Genomic DNA, 26,570 nt, shown 5'->3' on the forward strand with positions numbered 1-26,570 from the left:
TCCTTCTAATGTATAAACAATATAACAATATATCTACAAACATAAACTCACAGAACAGAATTATACATTTTAATTTCAAACCATTTTATCATTAAAAGGTTAAATAAAAGTTTTAAAAATAACTTAGCTCTGCATGGAGTTTTCAATATGCAAACAAACTATTAAAATCTTCACACCAGGAAAATTAAAGTTTTTATTAAATAGGTTTGAAAGTTATAAAATGTATATATTTTTGTTCTGTGAAGAAGACTGAGGAGAGATACAAAGAGACATGATAATAAAACTAGAACAAGAATAACATTACACAATAAAAACATTAACAGTTACAAACATTTCTAACAGATTTTGACAGGAGTAATTCTTTGAGAATACAATTTGTTTTCTGTTTTGACCAAACCAGTGTAACAAGTTAACTAAAATCAATAGCATTCAAATAATAGGATTCCTGATGCCTTACAAAGACACCTACAGTTTCATTTGTAGAAGATAAGGCCTGTTTCAATATATGAAACAAGATGACCATGAATGCTTAAATCAAGTATATTTTGACAATGACATGTATATATTTCTAAATAATAACCATTAATTCTAGTAATAAAACTACCATATATATCTTATCTATAGCTTATATAGAGATAACATTTCTAATAAAATAAAATAAAACCAAGTATGAACAATCCACAATCCAAACCATAGGACAAAATTTGAAAAATAGCATAGAACTGCAAAGGTTTATTTTATAATATGCTGTTGCAGAAAATACTCAATCAATGAGGACAGTAATCTAAATAAATTTACAGGTATCACATTTTCACAAAATTTTATATGGGGTCCTATTCACAAAGGCTTAAATCGATCCTAAAAAGAGGTTATATCTGCATTAAAATTTTAATACTCAGCCAATGAAAAAAGCAGCTTACTTAACAAGTTTTAGTTGAAGGTTCTTAAATAAGGTCCTAAAATACTTTGACTAAATAAAAACTATTTTTAATTTTGCAAACATATAAATATACCTATATCGATCCATAGTTTACAATCTACATGTATTCATGTGTCTACTTATATCGTTTTTTCCATAGGTATTCCATAGGTACTGTTAATTTATGTCATTCAAAAAAAACTTACTGTGACCTTTAACATATATTATTAACATGATTAAAGAGATATAAAAAGTATTGCTTTCCAGCTTTGTATTGCTTAATATACATAAATGGTCGTTAAATTACTGCTAGAATTTATCTCAGAAATAAAAACTAAACTAATATAATATGAAATTCCCACCAGAATTTATTTATTAATAATCCAGGTTCCAAGCATATTATCTGGGCAGATAAAATAATGCTGTTTTGGCGGCAATTTTGTGACAGGCTACACACCCTCATTAATGTTAATTTAAATAATTCTAAAAAATGTATGAATCCCCATCACATTTGATAAATTATGGATTCAACACTCCCAGGTTCTATTAGTAGTTGTATTGCCCAAAACAAAAGAATAAAAACTCTCACATAGAGAGAATCAAGTAAAATGAGTAGCTAGTAAATAAATTAACATTTTATTATGTTTTAACTTTAAAGATTTCTAAAAAAAAAAATTTTTCCAATATTCATTGAATAATTAAAACAAGTCTACATTACAACAAGACAAAACAGACATTATAGGAGTAGCAATTGCTTACAAATTAAATATTAGAAAAATATACATGTAAACCGCTGTTTTTACTACTAATAAGTGAATTTCTGGTTACACACGGATTCAAGTCCTTAGCTAAAACTTTAACAAACTTTGCTTATCTCAGTATTTTTTATACTACGAAATCTAGCAGGGCTGAGTAGGGGATTCATGGATATTTAACATTCCTAATATACATCATAAATTTTTACCAATATTATTCTTTATATGTACTAGTTTAACATATAGGTTTTTATTTATGTCATTTTCAGCGGTTACAGATGTAATTCATATAAAGGGAGGTCCGCCCCAGCTCCTCTAAAAATCGAAATTAGGAGCTTGCATTCATTTTGAAAACAAAAAGACATGGAGATTTTCCTCTTTTTAATTATGAATGATTTTTTCATTATGACTAAAATTGATGTTCTTCATGATTTTTTATATAAAATATTAGCTGCTTAAATCAGAAAACTAACTTTATAATAATCACCATAAGATTAAGAAATGGTTATTTACAATGAGTTTCGAATATTTTTCACAATTTTTCTTATGATAAAAAGATTCACATTCATCAATTGCATATGAAATCGAGTGAAAAAATATAAAAGAGTGCAAATGCATTCTGCATGCTTGTACAATAACTTTAAGGCAGGGCACTACTGTTCTTTGTAATGGTTAAATATTTATATTTTACAAAGCTAAATACATATATTCCAATATATTATGAAGTAATAATCATACAGTGTTATTAACTGATTATTGGATTATACTGTGTTCATAACTATACACTCAGTTATTTAATACCGGTATTATTTATTGGTTTTCTTTCCTACTCCATCTTTTTTATAACAATGCATGATTTCATACCTTCAAAATTTAACAACTAATAATTCAAATCAATCATCATTATTTCCCTGCACAGTAAAGGGAGATAACTCTGGCGTGTTTCCTCCAATTGACCAGCGATCTTTTAGAATTATAAAAATCATAATAAATATTATACAGTTAATAAAACCGAGGGGAGCTAAAATATCAACAAAGTGTAGAAAACAGCATTAAAATAGATATTCGAGAGTAAAACAAAGAGATATTTATGTAACAATCTAGTTAATATAATAATAAAAATCTAAAACTATAATCTTTTAGCTTCACTATTTGTTCTTTATGCTTCTTCTGATAATAGGGCTGCCAATTAATGTCAGAGAACAACAAAGTTGAAGAAAATAACAAGCTGAAGTCTTAAAGCTAATAATAATAATTAAGAAAAAACATTGACAATAAGGCCACATAGAAAATAGGTCTATCCTTCTTCTGTTCCTTCAGTGTGGTGTCATCGTATCATGGCCGTTTTGGAACTACGAGTAAGAGGAACCGATCTGAAATTAAAACAAAGTTTTAATTAGAAACACTTAAGGTAAATTTAAGGTAAATTGAGTTACATACAATGCATTATGTTAATTAAAACATAAGGCATCCGGTTAGAGTTTAAAAGTACACACATGCATTCTGTTAGATATAAAATAATTGTAAAGTAAATACACAATAAAAGATTAATGGTGCAAGGCTGAAATTAGACTTTCATGAATTAGAATACAATTCAATTATTTATTTTCTAAACTTCTAATATTCAGATGTATTATCTAATATTTTACTTAAAACACCCTTGCCATACACAGGCCTATAATACAATCACATCATGCTTATATTTATTACGAGACTACATCAAACCAAAACTAAATAAATTCACAATGACTATTAAATTCATTTTGGCACCCGTTACAATTTCCTTCAATCTTGTGGAGTCTTTATTGAAACCATATTAATTTATTAACAATAAATGAAATGAAATAGGGTCTAACGTCCTACTGTTCTGCTCCTGACTGGGCTAATGAAGACGGATTATCAAAAAATAAGGAAAACTAATCCTATATTTATTTTGGAATTTGGGAAAACCCTGTAAGTACTATTAAACAAAATTCAAAAGAGTCCTACATACATATTTGCTTATCTGTCTATTTTCCTTAAATTAATAGTACCAACTTTTATCAATATCCAATCTAATCTCCTTTATGACACCATAATAATGGAAATAAAACCCGGCTGGAACATTATGAGGTTTATCCACTAAGTCACCTATGACAACTTTGGGAAAATCCATGGTTCAAAGCATAGGACTACCTACAGAACATTATTACTAAGACAGATACATGTTGTAATCACTTGATTTTGTAATTGTTTATCATAATGTAAAGGAAAGAAATATCACCATGTGAACAAGTTGAAAATATACTTAAAAGTTAAAGTAAAATTTCTTAGACGACTCTTTCTGTCTTCTTTGTTGTTTTCATGAATCAGAATTTAATTTCCCTTTAGTTATAGCATAACCATATTAATTTTTAAAGAAATATAACCACTGTCCATCTTATTAATTTTTGATAAACTATAAAAACTAAACAAAAAACATCCATCTATTTTCTTTCAAACATAAGGTATCTGAGAAACAGTTCCAACTAAAATATTGTCAATAAATAACTCCTAACTCTACAAAGGCGCAAAATATGAAGCATACACAAAATGAATATGTCCTTTAAAAGATATAATATACTATTCAAAAAAAGTAGGGGATATTTGATTTTTAAGTGTTATTAAAGTCACCTAATGAAACTGACGAAGAAACAAATGACAAAATGAAATGAAGTTCACATTCATCGATTTATTCCAAATGATCGTTAGACTAAGTAAGGCACAGACTGACCATTATAAGGGTAAAATGATACCCAGGGTCAAACAGCAAAGTTACCACAGCATCACAACCAAGTCAGTAACGGGTAAATCCTCCTCTGTTTGCCAAACAAGCATTGATCCGACATGGCATACTCCTAATGAGATGTCTAAGGTCATTTTGGTCCAGACTGTCCCATTCCTGTTGCAACGCAGCAGCAAGTTCTTGGACATTGGCAGGACGTTGTTGACGTTGACGTAACCTCTGTCCAAGCATGTCCCAGACATGCTCGATGGGGAAGAGGTCGGGACTCAGTGCTGGCCAAGGTAATGTGGTGATGTTCTGTTGTTGGAGGTAACCTGTAACGATCCTGGCCCTGTGACATCTTGCGTTGTCATCCTGGAAGATGAAACGGTGGCCATGACGTCGTGCGAACGGCACAACATGGACTGCCAAGATGTTGTCCCGGTAGTACTGGCCTGTAACACGCCCTGCAACAACATGTAAAGCCGTTCTTCCAGCAACAGTGATGCCTCCCCACACCATAACAGAACCACCCCCAAATCGATCATGTCTGATGACGTTAACGTCTTGGAAGCGCTCGTTTCGACGACGCCACACCCTCCTACGTCTGTCCAAAAAATCAACAGTGAACCTTGACTCATCTGAAAACATCACATTGCTCCAGCGTCGATTATCCCAGTGTTGACGATCCCTACACCAACGACGTCTTGCCTGAATGTGATGATCTGGCCACTCACTCTCACACCAGTGTCTGTTTGAAGACGAGCGCTGATCTGATTTGCTGTGATGACACGATTTCTCAAGGCCAAGGTACGGATAAATCGATCCTGGGCTTGAGTTGTCGCCCTTGGTCGACCTGAGCGTGGTCTGTCCTGTACAGATTGTGTATCAAGGTATCTGGACCATAGCCTGCTTATGACAGACTGAGAAACATTCATCGTCCGCGCCAAAACCGCCTGTGTTGTGCCGATCTGTAGCATGCCAAGGGCACGTAACCTTTCATTTTGGGTAAGCCGACGCATATCAAAATTTGTTTTCTGGTCACTAAAACAATTAAACTGATGTTTCCACCCTGGAATTCAATGCCACAATGACTGTAACATTCAAAGTCAGAGCCGTGCAAATCTTGGGTTGGACCCCCATGATGATCCCAAGCATCACCTGCATTCCATGCGGTAGCTATTGGTGCGTTTGGGCGTCACATGTAACTGGAAATGTTTCTTCTGTTAGGTTCTATAGTGACTTTTTTCGTAGTCATTTGCATATTTTAGTATTATGCCCCCAAAATCAAATATCCCCTACTTTTTTTGAATAGTATATTAAGAAATTGAATTAATAAATAATAGTAGTAAAAGCTTTGTTAAAAAAATCATGCAATATGAAACTAAATACATGAATTAGTTAAGTTGAAATAACTAAAGCTGTGATCTACAAAAACAGGACAAATAAAAAAATAATTAAATCTCTCAATACTAATATGAGCTTATTTTAATTTACAGACTAGAGACAGATATATTTGTCTTAATCCATTAACTATTTATTCATCAATTTTCACTGATTTTGAGTATTATAATTGTTTTGTAGATGTTGTGGATCTTCATCAATTAAATATGGACTTCTGTTGTAAGGCCTGACAGCAATGAATACCTACTACTGGTATGCCTATTCTCCTCTTATTCCCCCTTGAAAATAGGTCTCAATACATTGTTACCTTAAAAATTTAATTTTGCAAGAAATAAAAAAAAAAACCACAGCACAGCAATTTAACTAAAATGTTGATACATAAATTAATTAATGGTTGAGTAGTAAGTGTGGTGATAGGTGCAGGTTTAATAGACTTACTGTATAGTTTGATCGTAAGTGATACTTATAAGGCCAGGAGGTGTAGTCCCCTATACTATTATAGATATCAGACGATCCTGATAAACGACTTGATGTATAGCCGTAATCATAACCTAGCTTGCTTGATACGCTATTAAACAAAAAATACAAGTCATATTTAAAATACACATTCATCAATAAACACTAAACTGTATTATTACATGTACAGTGTATATGTTAGTTCACAGAGAGGATGTTCAAATCCAACAATTCATCAACTGTTTCCATGAGTAAGAATTGTCCAAGAAGTACTTAATTTTATTCTTTTTCAAACATGTTAGACTAGACTGTCTGAACATCCTCTCCATCACATTTGTGAACTACTACTAACTACACACATGATATTGCAGTATTATCTGCCAACAAATATTAGTATCTATCTACTGTGCCAAGACATTATAAATTACAATTTCAGTACAATGTATACTAATTTGTAGTTATTCATGCCATTAAATATTATAACACTACCAATTCAGTATCCTTTTATTCCTATATGTACATGTAACTAATAGATCCAAACTCTATAAAATCATACTATAGTACAATGTGTGGTAAAAAAAAAAATTGTAAAAATATCTGATCTATACATTATTTGACAAATTACATTTTCAATTAAAACAATAAATAAAAGATATGTAATGAGCAAAAAAAATGTATATATTATTAGTGAATTAGGACTAAATTATAGATGTGCTAGGGATGAGAATAATAAGAATTAATAAGCATTCTAGTTTCAAGTATAAATTCAGGATCCAAACTTTGAATAATAAATCTAATCAAGTGGAGGGTTTAAAATATCCATTTCCATTACAAGCGGTAAACACAGTTCACATTTTTGCAAGAATTACAAGTTCGGGTTTATTCCATTTGGGTTCTGCAATGCCCCGGTCATCTTTTAGGGGTAAATAAGATTTCTACCACACACTCAGAAATGATTTTTAACATCTAAATAAAATGCAGCTTATTTTTAGACCAACAGGAACAATTTTTCCATGAAAGATGATAGACGGGCTAGTCTGTCATCTTTCGCACCATTAGCATCAAAATATATGTATAGACAAAATTACTGTTAGAAACAAACACATCAAAATCACAAATCAGTTGACAAACACATCTACCTAAAATGGGGATGTTTGAAAGGATAAATCCAAGACAATCAAGAAAAAAGCAAAACATCACTTTTAAATTACAATAACCTATCATAATACCTAATAACAAAATTGATCAAAAAAAAAAAAACAACAAAAAAAAACCCAAACCCACACTAAAACTCAAGTGGACTGGATTAAATAAATAATAACAAACACTCAAACTTAAGCGGTCTGGATTAAATAATCAATTAAATACCGGTACTGTTAATATCTTATGGAAAGTTTAATCTTACTTATAAACACAGCCTGTACAGCCACATATAAATTAACAGGTGAATCACCAATATTAGATAAATAACTGTAGTAGATACAGTTAACAATCGTTCAATATAAGAACATGTGACCATATAACAGATTAGTGGTCCTATACATGTCTACCAACGGGGTATGTACATGTGTACTCCCAAATTTTTCGATTAATTTCTTTTCATGAAAAGGTAATATCTATTGACAGAATCAACACAGTAGTCATACTTCTCTATACAAAATAGTAAACTAAAAGTCATACAATCCTCAAATATACCGGTAATCCAGCCACTTTGACAACAATTAAGCATTCACATTTCATATGTAGTGGTAAATGATATATAGATCAAGCAAACACAAAAACATAATTTGGGGTAAAAAAAAAAATCCAGTACGACATCAAAATTTATGACATTGTGTTTTACCTAGAATTCACATTTTTCCTCAAACTATATGATTGATGTTTTCTACAAATGAAATCAATCAAAATCAATTACATTTTTTTAATACAGGTTTCTAATCTTCTGAATTATATTGCCCATATTCCTTCCAAGATATAATAAGTTCTCCTCCAAAGAGGAAAAAGTCAGCTTAAAGTATTCCAAAATGAACACCTATCATTTGTAATAGCCCAGTTTCTCTAATACGTGTATCTTGTTTTGTAATAGGCATCACAGGCTATGTATCAAGTATCTTTCAACCTTGACCACAACAGTTTCATTTTCTAAATATTTGACTCCAAATAATGCATACCGAAAATGAAATTACTTAATAACAGTGCAATGTGTGATGAATTATGAAATTTTAGTCTGCTTCACACCACATTAATTTCTAAAATCAAAAGATTGACAAACCTTTTGGCGCTCGGTGATGAGCCTGGTGAAAGGCGTGTACTACGTTTTGTTGTACTTGCATTAGCCTGGTTGTGAGCTAGCACTGATGAGGAAGCTTTCGATGTTTTGATGGGCGAAGAAACCCCTTGTGCACTTTTTGAACCAGACATTCTTAATGGTTGTGTTGTGGTTCTTTTGTGGGTTTTCGGATCTTCAGCCCTAATAAAACAAACACAAACAGTATAAAATACTGATATTTTGAAATGAAATGAATCCAAACAGTATAAGGATATCGATATTTTGAATTCATAAATGTCAATTCTGATTATTTGATTGCAAGGGTTTAATAGGCAGAGATCACAATCAACAAATCCAGTTAATTAAACCATATACACAAGGAAAATAATAAAATAGACCCTTAATGATGGTGTTACATACATGCAGTTTTGTCCATCTTTTATACTTACATTTTGGTATATAAGTCAAAATTACACGAAATGATGTCAAAACTGATAAACTTTTACAAACAACTAAGTAAAACAATTAACATGTACAGTTCCTTACCCAACTGTGCCAGTAGTTGCTGAGCGGACATGCTTTCTCATCATTTTAATTTGGTTTAGTTTATCTCCCTGGGTTTCAATAATAGAACTTCTAGTGATTGGACCAGAATATATCTATAAAATAAATAGAAAACAAATTTTCAGGAAATTTTATCAACTTATAAATAAAACTTTTTAAGATCTGAAATCGACACCAACCGTAAAACCATTTTCTATGCATTCCCGAATTTTCAGGATTTATGACAGAAAATAAGTCAAAGCATCATATTCTTAATAAAAGTTAATATAAATGTGAACGAGAAGATCAGTCATATCACCTTTTCTGATATTTTGTGGCAAAAAGAAATAAAAAATTGTTGAATTTGATAAAAGGTACAGGTTGTGCAGGAACTGTTATCAGAAGGGGCTGTTTCTTTGCCGTTTCCACTTACACTGTCATAATTGCTGTAATACCGATCATTTTCCTGTCCATCATGTAATCGCATATCATCAACACCTGATAATATTTTCGAAACACAACCTTGTTTCTCTCCCCTTGCTCTTTCTTTCTGTTTGGCTCTATATAGATCACCTTGCATCCAAAGCCAAGCCTGCTTCCTGAAATTTAAAGGGGCATTATGGTAGATTATATAAAGGGTTGACAGTTCTTGCCATATTAAACCAGCGGTTGCCAGGCAAGATACGCCCACATTTTGCAAGAGATGGATAGAGAACAAGCTAAAAAAAAAAAGAGGGATTTTTCGTACAATCAGGGGCCTTAATCCAGGAAGTTATGGTCTGAAATGTGCGAATATCAAAATGGAGTGAAATATTTGGGATATAAAGATATATTTTAAAGTTTCATCAAAATCGGATTAAAATTGTGACTTCTAGAGGGTCCAAAACCTTCTTATTACATACTTTTACACTATTAGCGTACAAGGAGCGGCCATTTTGTCAGGCAGTTTCGGTCTGATTTCCACGAAATTCGAACTCAACCAACATTACAGTGTAACAGTGATATATTCAAACTTTTTTTTTTAAATAGGATAATAATTGTGACCTCAATATGGACCACAAGCTCAAAAATGCAATTTTTCGTTCAATCAGGGGCATAATTCCGGAAGTTATGATCCGATATGAGCAAATCTCGAAAGGAACCGAGATCTTTGGGTAATATACATACATTTCAAGTTTCATCAAAACCAGATAAAAATTGTGACTTCTAGAGTGTCCACAAGCTAAAAACGTGATTTTTCCTACAATCAGAGGCCATAATCCATGAAGTTTGGATCTGATACATGCCAATATCGAAAGGAATAGATCTTTTGGAGGTAAACCTATATTTCAAGTTTTGTCAAAATCGTATAAGAATTGTGACCTGTGGAATCAGGGGCATAATTCCGGAAGTTATGATCCGATATGAGCAAATCTCGAAAGGAACCGAGATCTTTGGGTAATATACATACATTTCAAGTTTCATCAAAACCAGATAAAAATTGTGACTTCTAGAGTGTCCACAAGCTAAAAACGTGATTTTTCCTACAATCAGAGGCCATAATCCATGAAGTTTGGATCTGATACATGCCAATATCGAAAGGAATAGATCTTTTGGAGGTAAACCTATATTTCAAGTTTTGTCAAAATCGTATAAGAATTGTGACCTGTGGAAGGGAGAGAGAGAGAGAAATGGGGTTTAACGTCCACTCGACACAAACTAGGTCATTTCGGGACTAACATATGGTTTTAATTTTATTTCAATAATTCGCTTGCGCGTAGGGGTCTTTAGCAGTGGGAGGAAACCGGAGGACCCGGAGAAAACCCACGAGGTTGGACAGGCGGACCTGTGGAAGGACGTTCGGACGAACAGGGGTGACGACAAAATACGTCCACATGAAAATGTGGGGTATAAAAATAGATAATGTAAATAGAATATATGTATGCTGAAAATTTCAGCATATGTGTGCTGAAAATTTCAGCATATGTGTGCTGAAAATTTCAGCATATGTGTGCTGAAAATGTGTGTTTAATTATAAAATCTGGGCATAAATTTTCAGAAGAAACACAGAAAAATCTGTTAGAATGAATTAATTTGAATACAATGTTAACCTCCAATTCTTCTTTCAAAAGCGACCATTTTAAACTAAACTGAAGCAGGTCTATAAAAATAATAACTTTCACTATTTCATTTGAAACAAAGGATGCTTATATACTTGAAGTAGAAAAAAAAAGTGAATAAAAATAATAGTAATGACACACACATCAGCAACTTGACATTGGGTTTTCCCTTTTAAACTATTAACTTACTCTTCTAGAAAATGTTGCTGTGGTCCTATAACTGATCCTGGTCTACAGATTCTGTTCCATGCTATACATTCACCTGCTGTCATTTTATAATGTTTCATTATATAACAACATATTAAACTTCCTGTTCTTCCCAACCCAGCTACAAAATAACAAATATCATTAATTAGTTCCAAATATAATGTTCTGTACACATAATGTAACACTGGTGGTACTGCAGCACTCCATAAATTTTTATCACATAGGTTAGCATGCAAAGCAACACCACATTACATTATTAATAAAATATAAAATATAATATGAAATATCTTCAAAGAGCTTTAAAAGGTACTATTTTAATTACCTTTACAGTGAACTGCAATTCCCCCATCACAATTTTCTGATAATTCTAAAAACTGTCGGACAATTGAATCACTGGGTACACTACCATCAATAAAGAATAAATCTGTATGATCGAAACCTGCATCTGTAAATCTCCTGGCATCATATATCTTTTTATTTAATCTTACGATGTGGGTGACATTATGCTTTCTAAAATACGGAAAATAAGCTTCTGGTGCATGTAGTGGATAACCTAAAAAAGTCAAAATAAATACTTATTTGAAAAAAGGGTGAAAAAAACATTTATTTTTACATAATAATGTTATTTTAAATAATTCGAATGTAAAGTCTAAGTATAATCTACTTTATGCAGACATTGAATTACATGCATGTTAAAAATGTTCATAGTTTAACAAAACATTCATTATGTAATTTATAAGGGTTTGTTGAATTGCTTCTTTTTTTTTTCTTTTTTTTTTTGGTTCAATGTGTTACTATCAACTTTATACAGGATATAAAGTGTGTCATCATCTTCTATACTTGTATCCTTACGACGACGTAGGGAGCAAACCGACAAAACCAGCTTTACTTATTCTTAAAACACGATTGCTGAAAGTATATTTTTTATCCTTTTTCACAGCAGAACAGGACATAGTCAAACATATTTTTATATTATCTATAATTAATCCGAAGTCATTTATAGCAGATAGCATAATAATAGTCTGCATAATCAACATATTACATGTATAGCAAAGCTTATAATGATTAGTTATTTAACACAGCTTATGGTTTATAGTATACACAGACATAATACAGCGAGAGGATTATCATGTACAACATACATAACACATAGACCAATTAGTATACATGTATTATACAATAAAGTCATGAATCATAGTAATAATACATTAATCCAAGTAAATACATGTAGTATTACATATCCATGAGTCAATGACAGTTTTATCAAAATTAGATGATCTTAGTTTTTCTACACTATAATGTCTTTCAAAAAAATTGAATTTGCAGTTATTAAGTGTAACAATATGTATAAAGTATCATGAGCTCATTGTGTATCAAATTTTAAATTTTTAAAAAATATAAAAAATTAAGTATAAAGGCTAAAGTATCTAAATATACTTTCTAAAAATGAAAGATCAATAAGTACCACTTCATTACCAATAAAAAATGAAAGTGAAATGTCAACTAAATTCAAAAATAAATAGATAAATACAGAAATAAAGTCTACATGCTAATGACTAAAACAAAGAGCAAATTCTACGACTTTGGCATACCACTGTCGAGGCGTGTTTTTGGGTGCGGACCACTGAATGCAAGAAACTTCTTTGGAAGAATCCAGTTAAGATCTCCATTTTCAACTCGCTGTTAAAAAAAAATCCATGCACACAAAAACATTAAAATACATGTACTTGGTTAATAAACATATAAGACTCCATCATTTCATTCAAGGTCAACTTAATCTTTATCTTTATTTTTAGGTGAAAAAGACACATATTTGATTTCAGTGAATGAAACCACAATAGATATATCCATAAATATAACATTTATAAATGTCATGTGGTTGATATGTAAATAATGAAATTCCTTCTCTTTCACCTCAATAAAGTGGTAACAAGATGACCTTTCAAGAAACAAGCTGTTTTTCTAAGGTTAAGTAAACAAACCTTCACATTTTCTGTTTTACTAAAAACACCAGGTTTTACACATTTGAATAAAAAGTGCATTACAGATATTTAATAAACATTCCACATGTGAAAACAATCTTATTTTTCTTGAATATTTACCAATTTAACTTATTTTATCTCAAAATGTTTCAACTTACTACTGAAATTTAAATTTTGGGGGCTTACTTAATTTCTAATAAAAACTGAGCAAAGCACAGTAAACAAGTTCATGTTGTATAATTTATGTTAAACTGATGTCACATAACCTTTTTCCATGTAAGCTAAACTATGTAATGTGTCAAATTAATGACAATGTAATATATATATCTTGTCGCCATTTCTGTCATCTTATAAAAGCATTTTAATGTTTTAAGAATCTTTATTAAGCTTGTTATGCACTGAACCCATAAATATATTTGTCACGCTTTCACCGTTCCTAAACAAGTATGTCTCGTTTAATGCTATGTGAAGGCATGTTAAATAACCTGATGAAAACTTGGAAGTCGACACAAATAAAACATTAATACATGTATTTAGCAACATTTCCCATTCAATTACCATTTTCTATCCTGGATTTGGCATGAGGACCACAAAAAGCCAAGTATTTATTAGGTACTATCCAGTTGAAATCTCCATTTTCTACTTTCTGTAAATACACTTAGTGTTCATTTTCATCATCATTAATCCAAAGAAAAGTAATTTTTCTTGAATCATGTTGATTATCATCACGATACACAAAACCAATTTGAAACCAGCGGTTGCCAGGCAAGATACGCCCACATTTAGCAAGAGGTGGATAGAGAACAAGCTAAAAAAAAAAAAAAGAAGCAATTTCTCGTACAGTCAGGGGCCATAATCCAGGAAGTTATGGTCTGAAATGCACAAATATCGAAAGTGACTGAGATATTTGGGATATAAAGATGTATTTTAAGTTTCATCAAAATCGGATAAAAATAGTGACTTCTAGAGGGTCCACAAACCTTGGTACATGTATTACAAACGTTTACACTACTTGCACACAAGGATTGGCCATTTTTTCAAGCAGTTCTGGTCCAATTTTCACGATATTCGAACTCAACTGTCATTAGGGTGTAATGGTGATAAATTTAAAATGTTTTTTTAAAATCAGATAAAAATTGTGACCTCTACAGTGTTCACAAGCATAATACATGATTTTTCGTACAATCAGGGGCCATAATCCAGGAAGTTCAGGTCCAAAATGCGCTTTTCACGAAATTCGAGTTCAACCATTATTAGGGTGTAACGGTGAAATATTCGAACGTTTTTAAAATGGGATAATAATTGTGACCTCTTAGAGGGACCACAAGCTAAAAGCATGATTTTTCGCATCAGGGTAATATATACATACATTTCAAGTTTTATCAAAATCAGATAAAATTGTGGACCGTCCACAAGATAAAAACGTGATTTTTCAAATAATCAGGGGCCATAATAAGTTACGGTCCGATATATGCCAATATCAAAAGGAATCGAGGTCTATATGGATATAAACCTATATTTCAAGTTTCGTCAAAATCAGATAAAAATTGTGACCTATATAGTGTCCACAAGCAAATTGTGGACAGACAGATAGATGGATGGAAGTCTGGACGGACAGATAGATGGACAGACGTCTGAACGGACAGGGGCGACAACAATATACGTCCACATGAAAATGTGGGCGTATAAAAATATAATTCTACAATTTATGTATGTGCACAATTACATAAAAAAAACTTTATAATTACTTAGTCAACCAAAATTAGTTGACTTAGAAACAATTGAGAGAGAGAGATAGAAATGGGGTTTAATGTCCACTCAACACAAACTAGGTCATTTCGGGACTAACATATGGTTCAATTTTATTTCCATAATTCGCTTGCGCGTAGGGGTCTTTAGCAGTGGGAGGAACCGGAGGACCCGGAAAAAAACCCCACGAGGTTGGACAGGTGAAGAAACAATTGAAGAAAATCAAGATTAATTGAATTTGATGGTCGAAATATTAAATACTTTCATACCTCGTAATGTTCATATTCATCTACATCAAAATTTTCAAAATCAAAGAAACCATTTGATAAAGCCTGAAATACAAACAGAAAGAATTCAGTTATTTATTATTCATTATTTGAAAGACAATTTTCAACCCAACTGTGGTCGTGAACTGAAAAAACCCCCAGCAAAATTGGGATGAAGGTGCTACATGAACATGTAAGACATGCTAGGAAATCGCAAGTTTGTCTGGCTTACACAAATGTGATTCACGCTAGCATTAGTGTAGTTATTTCTTGAAGTATTTCCATTTGTTCATCTTTATACATGTAATCATAGATTATGCCCCAGCCGATTCTTGTGTGTATTGTATGCAGAAGAGCGAAAATATTCCCATCAGATTCAGATTTACTGATATGAATTAATTATATTATCGAGATCCAAAAGTATAAACATGAACTTTCATGCACCAGTCTGGTGCAAGAGTACAGTACTAATATTTTACAAAGTCCTCCAATTGCTTGCAGTCTAAACATGTTCAAATTTTACACTCTATAGTCAAAATTAACAAATGATTTGAGAATAGCAAAATAGTCCTTTCATTTCATTACAAATTGCTGCCATATCGACACATGATAGATATGCAGTGATATCGGTTTGACAGAAATAAATGATTTACTGTTGCTGACTCAGCAAATCCTGCCCCCCACAAACCTCATGTACATGTATAATGAAAGTCAAGCATTTAAATTAGAACGTTAAACATGATCAGATTCATCGTGATTACAGTAACTGCTGATCTGATGGTATTGGAATTATGTAGATTTTACCTTGCTAATAGCTTGAAGACAATCTAGTAATGTAAGATTATATGTACATGGACCAAAGGAAGCATCTCTGTAACAAACAAAACAAATACATGTAATGAACAGATTTTCACTTTTCAGTATGTACATGTAGACGTAGTGAATCTACATATAGAACTACACAAATATATCTTTATGACATTCAAGAAAATACAGAATATAAAATATAATATCATTATTATCTGGACATTTGTATTAAGTACAGTACATATATATATAGTGATTGCCACATAAGATTGTAGACATACATGTACGTGTATATGTTATAGAAGCCATATAATTGTACAGTACATCACAGGCAATTGCATCAACATGTACTCAGAAATTCTTTTAAAACAATATTGTAGTTTTATTTTCTATATAAATTGGTTTTGTACCAACAGATGTAAATTTTGTTGATGTAGAAATATGGAAAAGTCACACATACATATTTTTATCATACATGTACATGTACATGCACATGTATGTATTTCAGAAATCTGATTATTTTTGAATTTGTGAGATCGTGTCAGTAGAAGATAAGAAGATTTATAATGTTTCTTGCAGAATGGAGAGTTGTAAACACATGAATTGTAAACACAAGAATATGTATCAGCAACCTTGACCTGACCCAAAGATTATTTACATCAATATAACAGGTGTCAGCTTCTGACCTACATACAGTTTTCTCTACTATATACATGTAAATGTACACACTTTATACTATAGCATATTACTATCCCTGGATTCACTGCAATGCTATTTAAATTAAATTTGTTTTATGGTTGTAGAGGTTATTGCAAGTCATATTGTAGCCGAATATAAATAACACAAGTGAAGAGTACATGTACACTAATTTTACACCAAGTCCAAGTTATGAGTGAATGTCAAATATTTGCTTACTCTACAACGATGTAAATAAAAACTTTAATATAGATAGACTAGCTTCCATGATAAAATCTGTAATTTTATTCTATAACTACATGCAAATATCATTGAATACAGCCACTGAATACATGTAACCTATGGCTGTAAATTCAATGGCTTGGACACATACTACTTTTGTCCAGAATGACATCACTTTCAGAATTACGTCAAACTGTAATGATGTCACCACTAGGCAACCACAGTTTTTTGATAGAACAGTGTATGTCGAGATTTGCATGTAGTTATAGAATAAAATTACAATGGTCATTGAGTTCTATGTATTTCTGGTAGGTAGTAATATAAGAATTTATGTACACTAAATTTTGTAACTTGATTCAATAGTTTTCAAGATGACCTGAGCCTTTAGTCACTTCAAGTACAGTGTATATTATTATAAAGTATTATGAATGAATGAATGAAATGGGGTTTAACATCCTACTTTAATATATAAATAAGTAAATATTCTATTCGGTTAGCTTATGTGTACATGTATAATGACTCATTATCAAGATCAGCTAAAGTAGCCTTACAAGGTAAGATGTCAGTGGCACATTGGGCGGGTCAGGGGTTGAAGAGAGATCGGCCATAAGCATAATTCTTATAGCTTTTTCCGCCCTTTATGATGCAATTCAAAAAGGTTTTGTATAATTGGTCAAGTGCTGAGAGTAAATAAATATCCTAGTTGAGTGCTACAGTAAAAGAGATTTAAAACCACTTGTCCCTCTAAAACACTATCTAAATATAGTCAAAACCCTGAACCTCTTTAGAATAAACAAACATATATGTAACGAGTACAATAATATCCACACAATCAATACTTCTCCATTAAGAAACACCTACATTAATAATTTGCCTTAATTTTTATTGAATTTTCTCTATCCCAGATATTTGTCTATAAATAGAAATAAATTGATTTTCTATTGTTCACAAGCTTATTGAATAAAATATAGGAATTCATGTACTACAATAATTTCTTTCTGACCACCACTAGTCTTGCTCTATTTCTAACCACCTGATCTAGATTTATTCATAATCACCTGTTGATTGAGACTACCCTAAATGAAGACATTTCAACTTGTTTCTATAGATTATGAATGAAGTAACATAGTAACCTGATATTATGTTTACATGTAATTGTAAATCCATATCATACATTATTATTTAGTAATAGTACACTCTTTTACTTTAGGCCATGAGGGGGGGTTGGATTGCACTGTCACTGAGTCAACTAGCGTGGTTATTGAAATAAAATTGAACTCTCTCAATTACTAGTTAGTACACTCCTTAGGCCATACCAATTTGAATTCTTTGGGAACACCTATTATTTTTTGCTTTTTATTTCTTTGAGAAAAAATTAATTTCATACCAAAAGTACTTGGCTTTTCTTTTCAAATTCAAATGCTAAAGTTTTGAAATTTTAACAAAACATTCTGTCTCTATTGATCAAAACCCTGAACTAAAAATTAAATTGCTTAAGCCTTTAAATGTAAGCAGATACAGTCTATAGAGGAAACTCTACACATGCAATATTGTATGACACCCCTTTCAACTAGAATCAATGTTTCTCCATTTAAGATTATTCAGTTTCTATTCATTCCTCAAACAAGTACACAAAATGTAAGCTGAGCTATTTTCTCACCTGAATGGTAAGAATGGTGGATTAGACCCGGATACTAAAGGTTTATAAGCTTCCGCTGGGGTTTTCTTTAAATAAATTACCTGGAAAAATAATAGGTGTGAAACAAGCACTCAGAAATAAAATTTACCTTTAACTTTCATACAAAATGAGTGTAAATCTGCCTCTTCCAACGTATTGAATTATAAAATTACATGTGTAAAAAATTGTAAATTACATGAACTCTGTCAATCAAAGATATAAATACTGTTATAGTAAAATATGACTTTTATTAGTAAACTTGCTCCACAAGACGAATTTTATCATGATTTTATCAGGAAATTAAAGGATCTGATCATCATTTGGGGATGATTTTTCTTTTATCACTACATATGTAGAACACCTAACGTGTAAAATAGGAATTAAAGTCCAAAAATGGCTCAGTATTGTTTCAGTATTTACAAAAATATGATACATTGAAAATTTGTCAACATTTGACATCCTCTGAAGAGTGATATGGTCAAAACATTTCTTGACATCTTAGTATGGGTTAGGATTAAGGCAATAAAACATTAGATTTTATCCCCAAAATGCAAAATGATGATCAGTGGATTTAACATTATTGAATTATAAATCATTAGTAGAAAATCATTTGATAACATAAGGATAGTAATGTAAGGACAAGTATGTACATGTAGTTATGTTGCTTAGATAAAAAAAAAAACAACATTGATTATCAACTGTCAGACAGTCGAGTGTAGTACTCAATAATTTTAAAATCAATTAAGTTTTCTCAATCTCATAATCATATTATGGAGAACAGGGCTGACCTTAAAAATATCTTTGTTTCACCAAACCCGACCCACAATCGAGGAGAAGGGTCGGTAGGTCGGTTTTTTTTTCAGATTTTTTTTTAAAGTCAGAGAAATCAATACAGAAAACTTATTAGCTGTATACTACAGATTCATTAATTTTGTTTAATGAATTTGGGGTCTGACGTAAAAAGTAACGAACTGAAAGTTTTTATTAAACTTAAGAGCTAATTTGACAGCTTAATAATTTTCCGGGTGGAAACATTCGTCTTCTTTATTGGCAAACAAATCAATGACATCGGGATTTTTCGTGATGCCCGACTCGCACACGATTAGCCACGAACTTGAAGTGTGAAACTCCTTCAACATGTTTTTAACGATAGTGCGCGTTGTGCTTTCATTTTTCTCGAAAACGGATATTGAAAATATCGTCGTCATGTTTAAAACTACGCACCACAGACATAGAGGCAGAATTATTTCGTGGGAATGGACGTGTATTCGTCTGCAACCATTTTGTTGAGAAGCGACACCTATGACGCTTTCGTCTTGATCAACCAGTTTCAATAATGAATCAAACCATAGCCATAGTATAGGGAAATAACTCTCATGATATATTTCAGGTTGACACACAAAATAAAATAAAAAGATCGTGGAAAAGTGCAATAAAATAATTTAAGTCGGGGGTGGTTTTAGTTAGTCGGTCGCGTTAGGCGAAACAAAGATATTTTTAAGGTCAGCCCAGTAAGAAACTATTTTTACTTTACATCATAAATACATGTATCATAACAAATTTTTAAAATGAGCATTTATTTTCACACGTAATTTATTGTCAGACCTAAAAGTTTTTTGGGAAAGAAAAAAAACAAACTTACAGCATATGCACCAATAAGGAATGCTGCATTAGCACGTTTTCTAGCATCAAAACTTGTATAATGAATTATCTTCTTTTTGGCTAAAGAAAAAGACTGAAACAAAAAAACAGAGTGAGTAGAAGAAAATATAATACACTACGGTACAGCAGTATAAGCTTGAAGATTCAGATCAAATTTGATTATCAAAGCCTACATAATTCACTATTTCTAAAACATTTTCAATACCATGTTACATGCTACACGTACATGGTTTGGATTCATTTGAAGCAAATGATTCTACAGAGAATCTGAGCCGGCTCCTTACCTACAAAACAAATCGCTAACTTTGATATTCGGAAAATTTTGATACCAATGTAATGTACATGTACAATGTACCATGTAATATAATAATATAAACATGAATAACATACATGTAGACATGTACATGTATAAGCTTTTTGGGAAATCACCAATTTTTAGGTCAGCAAAATATTTAATTCTCCTGCTATTTTCCATTGTTCATTCAACAAACATGTACTATATAAAACTTTCATTCATTCTGCATTACAACAGCCACATTCTTTTGCCAATATTTTAAATTATTATTATTCTGTTCATGTTTAAAGATACCTTCCCGTGTACAAACTGGGTGATTTGATGATATATTTGGACTAAAATCATGTTCAAACTAATTAATCTATCAAAATTTTGCTTCAAATCCTTTTTGAAACATTGTATACCCAAGGTATAAAAATCTATTAAAGAAGTCATGTTTGTGACATGTCACGTGACTTGGCTGATGTTGTACAAATGTACCTAGCAAATGGTGCAAGGCTGGAGGAGAATCCATTGCACATACAAGACAATGTTGTTTTTAATGGCTATCCATTTACAATACATGTAAAATATTGAAGCCTAATTAAATTCTCAGATTATACACTCCATGTCTTTTTCCGTGGTTTTTATCTCAGAAACTGTTGTACATTTAAGTCTCTCACTTTTTCCAAGTCCGCTCACCATCAAGTTTATCAACATAGAGTATACATCAAGCACTCCCTAACACGGAGAGATCAGAAATTTTCGCGTGCAACCTTTGACATCACTTGAGCAGACATCCCTAACCGTGGGTTTGCCGATTAGGGAAATCCTTACATTTTTGTCCTGTATGTGCTCCATGGTGTTTTTCAGGGAATCCAGTATACACCAAAATTGCCATACATGTACTTTTATTGGAAATAACCACCCAATAAATACGTTTGTGGAAAAGTATCTTTAAGTAAAAATACACAAGCTGTTTTTACTGGCAGCTACTACGTGTACATTGTACATACAAACAAACAATTGCTACTAGAACATGTATGTTAGCTTTTGAGCACCACAAGGAATATCAAGGTTCCAGTTTGGTGAATTATGGTAATTTAGAATCGTGTTCTGTAGCTTCAGAGAAACTGTTCTATCACCATTCACCTATAAATTCTTTGTTGCATTATAAAACATTAAAAAGTGACTTTTCGGTAAGGAACAGTCTCAAAATCTCACCCTTGCATTCAATCAAATGAATAACCCACTGTTAGGCCGCGCTTCCTGCGACAAAGGGGTAAGAAAATCTTGACATAATTCTGTTCACGATTCAATAAAAGAGAAATATACTTTTAACAGATTCAGAGAGTGAGATCAGCATTCACCAGCTCCAGTTAACACAAATAGTTGGATTTTGATGCAAATTAAAGACTAAATAACCTGCATTTAATTTATCATTCTCTATCCGCGTTGTTGTTAAAAAGTTCTGCTGGTTATTCATTTGGGCGCAAGTGCAGTTGTAGTTCGAATAATGTACGTTTCAAAACTATACCTTTAATTTTTTATTTAATTTACAGCAATATCTGTATAACTGGGCTAAGTTTAATGGTCCAAAATCTGCATAAAAACTGAAATAAAAAAAAAATAAAAAAAACAATTCATTATTATATTTAAAAGAGAATAAGAATTTTTTGAATAGAATAGTCAAATCGTTTCACTCTAAGCCGAGAAAACCATATTTAAAATCGCTGTAGCCTTGATGGGTCTCGATAACCCATATTTGTGGTTAGGCCTAATCATCAATAGGCGCTGAACAGCAGATCAGATTCAAATCCAATGAAAATCAGAAACATAAGATGGCATAAAGAGTTGATTATGGTAATAAATTTGTTAATAAATGTATAATTAATAATGAAGACGGGCATACGCCATACAGTGTGCTATGAGGGAAATTTTGCCCGGACAGCGGCACTACGGCCTACTCTTACTTATATCGAATTCCAACTGCCAAGGGATCTTTTACGTGCACGCCAATGTGTACACGGGACCTCGGTTTTTCGTCCCATCCGAACGACTAGACAGCTTTCCTTGTCAGCCCCTCTGTCCTGCATCACTGACAAGGGAGAACCACGCCGGAAAATCTGGATGAACTTTCTCGGCCAATGCAGGGATCGAACGCCCGACCTCCAGGCTAGCGAGCCAGCGCTTTACCCACTTAGCCACCGTGATCCCCAGACCTAGAGAAAGACATGCAATAGGCAGATTTAGCTCTTGCATAATGTATGTTTAAAACAACAATTATTTAATTGATCGTTTACAATGTAGATTTTATGGCCATAATATGACCATGACCAATCTACATGTATGGTTATTTTTATTTGACTAAAAGTTATGTCCTTGTTGACCCAATTTTTGTCCTATTTTGGTAAGGGTGTTCGTCTGTATGTACGTATGATGTATGATAATCATTGTAAACAAGTCAGAGTCGTCTTTTGATCTGTCTTGTTTTATTCAGATTGAATCCAAGCCAGAAGATTATTATCTAAAAATGATATTTTGATTTATTTTTTTAATAAAATTTTTAAATAATCAATTCATTTTAGCATTAATTAAAGATGCATTTTGTAAGATTTACTTTTAGATAAGAGCTGGCCAACCTTGCTATAGTTCAAAAATGAATATATTGCAAATTTCATTCAAATTACTTTATTCTGGGTTAAGTTATGAAGATTTCGCTTAAAAATATTGTAGCTACATGTACGTTACTTGACAAATACAACCACGAGTAAGTCTTGACTATTCATTTATTTGTTAAAATTTTAAAATCTTGTGTGTAATGTAATTCATTTAAATCTCTGCCTTCCAATGCTCTAGAGAGTTGATTATAGGCTTGCCATGTGAATGAATGTCTACATTTTGGAACCCTTACCTTCTATTTGAGTATTTGTCACTGTGATTCAATGTGATTCTTTATTTTTTGCCAAAAGGAATCATTTCTCGCCATAGCTGACACAAATTTATAATTATTCAATAATATTTTCAAGTAGAATATGGTGATTAACTAAACATGCTGTCTGCACATGTTTGAGTCTCGTAATGGCTGATCAGTTCAAACATATTTTGTGTATGTTTTTAACCGCGAAATTCTTCTTTAAAATAGTGTTGAATTATTATAAATGTGTGTCAGCTGTGGCAAAAAAATGATTCTTTGGGGAACAAAGAAGAATCATGATGAAAAATAGTCGGTAAGGATTCCAAAATAGCCTTAGAACTGAGGAGAGGACGTGTGATATTTTCATATTGTAGCTACACATGTATCAGCAGACATTAGTATTACACTGATATACCTTTATGTTTGAACAACATTGAGAAATATGTAGAAAAAAGAACGGCAGGCTACATGTACAGAAAATGTAGCCTGTATCAAAACTATAAATAATATCTGGCTACGGTACATCAACATGTAATTTTGAATTTATCCATCTGAAAATCTCTGGTCAGATTATCTATATACATTAATTATTACCCCTTTATACATGTAGCAACCATGGGTTGTGCTCACCCCATCTTCAAAATTTAATGGTGAGTTATTCATAGTCATAGACAATAATCATGAATGGGTTTGGGTTAGCTCAGCTCTTGAGTCAAAACTGAAGTCTTGTTACACTCGTCCTGTACTACAAACAAGTACAGGCTGAATCAGGTTTGAGTTGACTATCTTTTATCATTAAACTTACTTTTCATAAATTAATTCTTCGTCGACACAAAAATAATGTGTGTGTGCAGTAGATCTTGGTTTTGATCGGAGTGTAGCAAAATACAGTCGATCTAAAAAAAAAAAAAAATTATTTAAATATTTCATTCATAGTTCAATTACAAATTTAGGCTAACCGATTGACATTAGTCTGGTGCCCAAGTTGTAAATCAGCTGTCAATATGTAATCATAACGAAGATAAATGATGTTAGACATCATAAACTTACAAACAATACGAGTACACTTTATTACAAAACCATCGGTGAACTAATCTAAAATCATAACGGAAATTAACTAACAATACCATACCAATAAACAATACGAATATACAGAGGTGAACTAATCTCGGCTGTGATCGGTAGTAAAACTTATTTATTCCATACATTATTGTTTATTTAACAATAAGTAAGTGTTTAACAGTTTATTTAAAGATTAGTACAACTCATGTAATTGACTGCTATTATAATAACAACAAGGGGGATGAAACAGCCCGATCAAAAATCAGGTTAGGATGAAACAGCCCGGGGTGAAACGGTTGTGGGATGAACTGACCCACATCCAACAGGGCCTAGCTAGTAGTAGTAGGCCTACATTCACTTTTTTTTAATTGTTTGTGTTTTTCTGAGTATGATGTCTTGTCCGTGTTTTTGTTTAAATTTTGTGTGGTGCAGTCCCCCTGCATTTACTATATTAGGCTAGTTTAGAACCATGTAATTCTCAACAAATAAGGAATTTAAATATAATGTCCTGGTCAAAACAGCAGTATTATATACATGTTGTCGGACATATCATCATGGACATGGTTTCATCCATATTTTGAGTGGAGCAGCTTGAAGAGTGCACCCATCCTGTCGTTGTTGACCTGGTTCATTGAAATCATTAGGCTACTTGTATTAGTATTACACACAAATTTATCTTACGGTACATTACACGATTACAATCTTACCCTTTATAAATTCGGATGCACTGCCAATGACTTCGTGCTCATCTGCCATCCTCTGAGGTAGGTATGAAGGTAAAATCCAGGAAATCTGTACCCCGAAAACAAAATAGCCGTATTACGGTATCTTATAACACACGTTCGTTCAACAAAGTATCAGAATGTGGTGAAATACTTTCTCCTTCCGTAACAGCACAACAGGGTTTATATTATCCAAACTCAGTATTCCAGAGCACTAAAAGTTATGTATTCAGCTAAAATGTCGTATAAATACATTGGCAGTTAAAAATATTGGCGAAATTCCTTATATTAAAATCACAACATTATAAAATTGAAACTTCGATATAATTTCTATTTCTTGACGGCCATGTTTGAAAGCAACCGAACGTTTGGCATGTGACCAAAATTCCACCAATCACGTGGCACGGAACAATTGTCACCATGGTGATTGTAGAATTGACCAATGAAACGTTTGTTGGGTAGAGCTGTTTGGAAACAGTGCAGAAAGGGAATATACATGTATAATCTTCATAACCCACTTTTAATTACCACATTGTTTACATTAAATGTTACAAGTTATGTCGCCTTGACAGTTTTCACGGCACGCTCCGTTTCATATCACCTTTGCATACAAAGTTGTATTTTTAGTCAAACAGCATCATTGTTGTCGACTTTGAGATTTGACATGTCAACACATGCTTATCATATTACTGACAGATTTTAACCCGCCAAGTTTGAAAATAAATCAATAATTTTTCTTTAAACATCTCCCTTTATATAAATCTGTATAGTCTTTACCCCCACGGAAATCCTGCAATACGCTCTACAATGCGCAGTAGGCCTATAACTTACGGAAAATATTGTATTTATTTATATTTTTCCAACTGACCCCCCCCCCCCAAAAAAAAACAAAACAAACTACACTAGATCGACAGGCTATTTATTACGTTTGTACACAAACATTCCATTCTGGTCATATTTTGAATAGAGCATGAAAATTATATAGCCTATGGTGGCTGAATCCATACGGTACTTAACGTATTGCTTTAGATCATAAGACCTGTCAAACCGCATGGGTTTTCTCCGGGTCCCTGCCACTGCTAAAGTGCAATATTGAAATAAAATTGAACCATCTGTCAGTCCCAAAATGACTTAATGG

The 26,570-nt window shown here is 32.2% G+C and overlaps 1 protein-coding gene across 5 annotated transcripts; it reads right to left on the reverse strand.

Moving 5' to 3' along the window:
• Window positions 1–1,342: 1,342 nt before the first annotated feature.
• On the reverse strand, window positions 1,343–25,796 carry LOC126818969 (dual specificity protein phosphatase CDC14A). Of its 5 annotated transcripts, none has more exons than XM_050546693.2 (16): window positions 25,418–25,796; window positions 24,454–24,544; window positions 22,269–22,344; window positions 20,438–20,530; window positions 18,778–18,857; window positions 16,197–16,263; window positions 15,396–15,458; window positions 12,988–13,075; window positions 11,718–11,948; window positions 11,378–11,516; window positions 9,523–9,688; window positions 9,093–9,205; window positions 8,550–8,747; window positions 8,121–8,162; window positions 6,260–6,389; window positions 1,343–3,047 (listed from the first exon to the last, which is right to left on the reverse strand). In XM_050546693.2, the coding sequence occupies exons 1-16, from the start codon at window positions 25,464–25,466 to the stop codon at window positions 3,027–3,029; spliced, it is 1,647 nt and encodes a 548-aa protein (XP_050402650.1). In that variant the 5' UTR covers window positions 25,467–25,796; the 3' UTR covers window positions 1,343–3,026. The 5 variants fall into 5 exon arrangements, with proteins under 5 accessions (XP_050402650.1, XP_050402649.1, XP_050402651.1 ...); XM_050546692.2 differs by lacking the exon at window positions 12,988–13,075 and adding an exon at window positions 13,936–14,023; XM_050546694.2 differs by lacking the exon at window positions 8,121–8,162.
• Window positions 25,797–26,570: the final 774 nt, after the last annotated feature.

The sequence above is a fragment of the Patella vulgata genome, chromosome 4, assembly GCF_932274485.2.
Source record: "Patella vulgata chromosome 4, xgPatVulg1.2, whole genome shotgun sequence".
NCBI classification, from domain to species: Eukaryota; Metazoa; Mollusca; class Gastropoda; family Patellidae; genus Patella; species Patella vulgata.